General features: G+C 38.7%; 1 protein-coding gene across 1 annotated transcript in view; it reads left to right on the plus strand.

Annotated features, from left to right (window-relative positions):
- Positions 1-2,900, plus strand: part of LOC127437108 (protein kinase C-binding protein NELL2) — a 121,460-nt gene extending 118,560 nt beyond the window's left edge. The window contains exon 20 of the mRNA XM_051691782.1: positions 2,344-2,900. Coding sequence (XP_051547742.1) covers positions 2,344-2,385 — 42 coding nt within the window. The 3' untranslated portion in view covers positions 2,386-2,900. The remainder of the gene's footprint in view (positions 1-2,343) is intronic.
- Positions 2,901-6,000: the final 3,100 nt, after the last annotated feature.

Genomic DNA, 6,000 nt, shown 5'->3' on the forward strand with positions numbered 1-6,000 from the left:
GCAACATCTCCTCATCACTGACCCTCAACACTGGAGCCCCACAGGGCTGTGTTCTCAGCCCACTCCTGTATTCCCTGTACACATGACTGTGTGGCAACACATTGCTCCAATGCCATCATTAAGTTTGCTGATGACACGACGGTGGTAGGTCTGATCACTGACAATGATGAAACAGCCTACAGAGAGGAGGTGCACACTCTGACACACTGGTGTCAGGAGCACAACATCTCCCTCAACGTCAGTAAGACAAATGAGCTTGTGGTGGACTTCAGAAGAAAAGACAGAGAACACAGTCCCATCACCATCAATGGAGCACCAGTAGAGAGAGTCATCAGCTTCAAGTTCCTGGGTGTCCACATCACTGGGGAACTCACATGGTCCATCCACACTGAGGCCATTGTGAAAAGGCTCATCAGTGCCTCTTCTTCCTGAGACGGCTGAGGAAGTTTGGAATGAACCGCTACATCCTCACACGGTTCTACACCAGCACTGTAGAGAGCATCCTGACTGGCTGTATCTCCGCCTGGTACGGCAATAGCACCGCCCACAACCGCAAAGCACTGCAAAGGGTGGTGCGAACTGCCAGACACATCGTCGGAGGTGAGCTTCCCTCCCTCCAGGACATATATACCAGGCGGTGTGTGAAAAAAGCTCAGAGGAACATCAGAGACTCCAGCCACCCGAGCCATGGGCTGTTCTCACTGCTACCATCAGGTAGGCGGTATCGCAGCATCAGGACCCGCACCAGCCGACTCCATGATAGCTTCTTCCCCCAAGCAATCAGACTTCTGAACTCTTGATCTCCCACGATCAAAATACATCAGCACTGCACTTTATTACTCTTACTCTTATATCTCACACCGGACTGTCATAAATTATATTATTATTATATTATCTTCTCTCTTAACAACTGACTATCAACCGACAGCCTGAATGTCAATACAGTACAATACTGTACATTCTATATATACTATATATACTTTTTTTATTGAATGTGTATCTATATAGTGCGTATTGTATACTGTACAGTGTATGTTATTATTTGTATATTGTGTTGTGTGTAATAATGTGTATATCAGATGTTTAAATTGTGTTGTGTTAATTTGATGTTTATTGTAAATTGGTATATGTCTCATCACTGTCACGACTGCTATGTTGATCGGAACTGCACCCAAGAATTTCACACACCATTGCACTTGTGTATATGGCTGTGTGACAATAAAGTGATTTGATCTGAAATTAAAACAGTAAAATAAACAAACAGACAATAAGACAAAATAAACAACAAAATAAACAAATACAAACAATATTTTACCCACATACAGACAAAAACAGAAAGTGTCAAATAAAAACAGACAAACAAACAAAACACAGAGAGACAAATACAAACACACAAACAAGACAAACAAACAGACAAACAACAAGAGTACACACTGTGTCAGAGCAAGGTATTTACAACAATTCTTGTAAACACATACATATCAAAACAAACAAACATAAGAAAACACATAGATGTACAAATAAACAAAAAAACAGATAAACACAAACAAACACAATAAGTGACCAGAAAAAAACAGACACAAAGACAAACAAACAAGTCAAACAAACAGACATATAAACAGAAAGACAGACAAATAAACACAAACAGACTAACACACAAACAATGTACATACAGACAAAAAAATCTATCACCCAAATACAAGCAAACACAAATACAATAGACAAACAAAACGCAAACAGAGACAAATAAACTGTACAAAAAACACACACAATACAAACACAAACAAATAGACAAACAGTCAAATAAACAAACACACAACCTGACAAATAAACACAAGCATGCAAACTAATTCAAGCAACGCTTTACCCACAAACAAGCAAAAAGACAAACAAAAACAGACAAAATTACAAACAAAAACACAGTATTCAGTATGTCAGTGCACAGTATTTACAACAAACAAACACACATTAAAAGAGATAAACACAAAGACAGACAGACACACAGGTTGACAAATAAACAAACAAACATGCAAATCCAAACAGACAAACAATCCATCACTGAAATAATACAAGCAAACCAGACAAACAAAACAGCTGAACAAAAATAAACATATACAAATACATGAGACAGACAAAATACACAAACATAAATAAACAGACACAAAACAAACACTACCTTTAATTTTTTTTTCAGATCTATCAAGATCATTGAGAAATGACTCCATCAGTCTTACGTTTGCTTTTCATTTCCTCTCGGAATATCTATTCGATATGATGTTTTATCGTTTCTGTAATTTCATTTCAACTTTGTGATGTTATTTTCCTTCTCTCTTTTCTCTCCAGAACGGACACATCTGTTGCTCAGTGGATCCCATGTGTCTTTAGTCGCTTCTCTCGGGACTAACGGCACCTGTACAGTCTCACACGACCGACCCTTCCACAACCTCCCTGACCCTTCCGGAATGAATGCCAAATATGAAACGTGAATTATATCAGTCGACAGCGACCTCATCGAATCCAATTCCAGAAGAGGCCATTTCTGCACAAAGACTATTAACTCATCTGAACACAACTGAAAATCGAATGAAAACACTGCTCACGCCGGCATGACCACTCTGGATGTTTCTAGAAAACATTCGTTCATTTTTATCTCTTTCACAGAAACGGATGTAGAAAATGTAGCTCGTAAGTAAATCTGATTGTAATTCTCTTTTGCCTGGTTATCGAAGTCGATGCTATTTTGTGTTTCCATGGCACTTTTTACAATTAGCTTTCTGTCTCTCTTTTTTGTCTAGGTTTTTAATTATTATTATTATTATTATTATTATTATTATTTATATGGCTTGTTCGTGTCTTATGGTGAATAAAATCTCTCCATTTCCATTTATGGATGCGTTGACCTTTCATTTTCCCAGCGGTGCAGCCACACGGCAACCGAAAGTGTTGCTCGGCTAATGCTGCCGCATCAGGTGATCAGCAAGTGTGCTAATTAAATGGCTTTCTAGTGACCTTCTCGGGTAACCGTGTCATCATTATCTCCACGCTTCAAAATATCTCATGATTATCATCGGTGTGATCTACAGCAGTGATCATCAACTGGTTTTGCAAAAATGCAAAATTCAAATATTAAAAGTATTACTATTACCATGAACTGCACAGGCCCGTCCATGTTGACATCTGTTTAATTTGACGAGCTTCTACCGAGTGACAAAATACTGTAGAGTGTGACTGGACACACAACTTTTGAAGTTAATAACGAAAGATATGGGAAGCGTTTTCTCCTCTCTTTTAAAAGTTGATAAGTCTATCATAACCATGCACAGTTATACGGTTAGTTGCATTGTATTATTTGTATTTGTGACTCTGGGATGTCTCGCTTGCGTTTGATTGTCCTGTAAACTTCACTCACCCTTGAACTGAATAAGCATTTCAGAAAATCACTCACTTCCCCCACCGAATTCAAATTCCTCTTCCTGTATGTTTTGAATATTTCATAAATATTCAGCAGTGTTTTTGACACATGCTCCAGTGAAAGCAACAGAACACGCTCATGAATATTCAGCAGGTGCATCTTACAGCGCTTATGTTGCGATCAATCAGGAAACAAGATTCAGGTTCTTTATACTGCGATATTTTAACTTCTATGAAAACTGTAACATATTTTGTGGTACCCAAAGCAAAACACTTAAAAGGATGACAGCTTCATTGATGAACTCCTTGATGCAGTTCTTCAACAGCAATTGGTTTCTTGGTATTTTTTAAGATCACTATTTAGGTTTTCCTTCCCCTCTGCTGAAGCTCTAAAAACATTGAACAGTCATGCACACTTGCACACATTGGATAAGCCAGTAAAAATGTCGTTAAAGGTGTTTACATGAAAGGCGAAATCAGGGTAATGGGCAAAAACTTTCAATCTTAAATGTTTATTACTGTACCCATTTAAGTCGTTTATATGACCTTATTAAGCATAACCGACGTAAGATTATGCACGTAAATGCACTCACTGACGTTTGGTCACAATACACACAAGAACCAATCGCATTTGACGTTAATGGAATAATTAGGCCATTTTTTGTAGTACAACAAGACTTTCTTAATCCATCCAAAAAACGTAAACATGCACTAGACAGACGTCTTTGACTGTTGTGATGTATCTCGCTGCCTTTTCATGTTTTCAAATGTTTCATGACGTTCCACTGGATGTCTTTGACCGTTGTTGTTTTTCGGGGTGGGGAGGGTTGTGCAGGATTGCCTCATTTTTAAAGGATTTCCAAAAAATTGTTTACTGTACCTTCAGGGGCCGTTCACATCGAATGTGTTATTGCATCCATCTGTGCTGGTTTTTTAATTGTTTTTGTATGTAAACATACACTAAATGACGTAAGTCTTTGACCGTTGTGCCACATCGCATTGTCTGTTTTTTTAGCGCATGACTGGCTCTTTTTTGTTGTTGATGTTTTTAAATGATTTTATAAGATTTTCAAAAATGTGCTTATTGTACCTTAAGGGGCCATTAACCGTTTTTCAATAGTTTTTCTATGTAAACATGCACTAGACGGACGTCTTTGAACACTGCGTCGCATCTTTCTTTCTTTTCACGTTTTTGCGCAGGATTGACATGTTTTTGGATGTTTTTTAAATTGTTTACTATACCTTAAGGGGCCGTTCACACCAAACGCAGTTGCTGTTTTTCAACTGTTTTTCTACGTAAGCATTCATAAAATTCACAGTATTCTATGAATGTAATCTCGCAGTTTTTAACGATTTCCAATTTGTTTTTTACTGTGACTTTAGGAGCTGTTCCACCGGACGTCTTTGACGCGTTGCGTATTTGCGCAGGATTGCCTAGTTAAACTATTTTAACCAATTGTTTCCTGAATCTTCAGGGGCCGTTCACACCAAATGTGCTATGGCATCCATCTGCGCCATTTTTCAATGTATGCGCTCGACGAACGTCTTTGACCCTTGTGCCATATCTTGCTGTCTTCTAATGTTTTCACGCACGATTGACGCCTTTTAATATTTTTTGTTTAAATTATAAAACCAAACGCAGTTGTTGTTTTTCAATTGTTTTTCTTTGTAAACATGAACTAGATGGATGTCTTTGACCGCTGCATCAAATCTCGCGTCTTTTCAGGTTTTCGCGCAGGATCAGCACAAAACACAAGAACGTGTTCAGTCTGAACAGCCCCTTAATGTGCGAATTTGGCTGTTAATTTGATTCATGTGAAAGTACTGTATTGTATCCTTTAGAGTAAAGCGTTTACTCCGTTTTAAAACAGGTTTAGCAGAGATTATTAGTGCATAACGACTTAACTTTCAGCCCGTTCCGTCGTTTGGTCTACTTTCCTGGTACTTTTTTTTGTCATTTTTGGAGCCTGACAGCCCAGATCCCCATTTACTAAAGAGTGGACAGAATGTTCAAGAAGAAATCACAAGCCACAAAGGTTCAGAACATCATGAGTGTGAGTAAGCGATGACAGAATTTTCATTTTTGGGCAAACCATCCCTTTTAAACATTTATTAACTGCTATTAATAAAGCCTCATTTATCCAGGACAAATGATTTCGCAGAATGAGCTACAGCTAGACACTGAAACACATTTTTCAGCATCTTTTTGCTCAATTAAAGGACTCGTTGAGGATCGTGAAATGTTCTGATATGAATGTAATTTTTCAAGTGTCAGCGGCTAAACTTCAATGACAAACGAACAGGTTTGGAGCGGGTGCCATATGCGCTCAGCGTGTTTCTGTAGACTCGCTGGATGTGGCGTTTTGCCAGCGGCGGGAGAGTGGAATCCCAGCATGCACCGGCCAGAATTCAGCTGTTTCCTAAATGACCAATTTACTATCAAAGAGAAACCTGGCACAGCAGATACTGCGACATACAGAGAGATGAAATGACTTCTGATGCTGGCTTGTAATCATTGTGCTGTCTGGATACGGTTCTCTTATAAGGTGACCTACACTTGAAAGGAATCTGATTGGCTGCTGATGGTCT

Source organism: Myxocyprinus asiaticus, chromosome 48 (assembly GCF_019703515.2).
Source record: "Myxocyprinus asiaticus isolate MX2 ecotype Aquarium Trade chromosome 48, UBuf_Myxa_2, whole genome shotgun sequence".
NCBI classification, from domain to species: Eukaryota; Metazoa; Chordata; class Actinopteri; order Cypriniformes; family Catostomidae; genus Myxocyprinus; species Myxocyprinus asiaticus.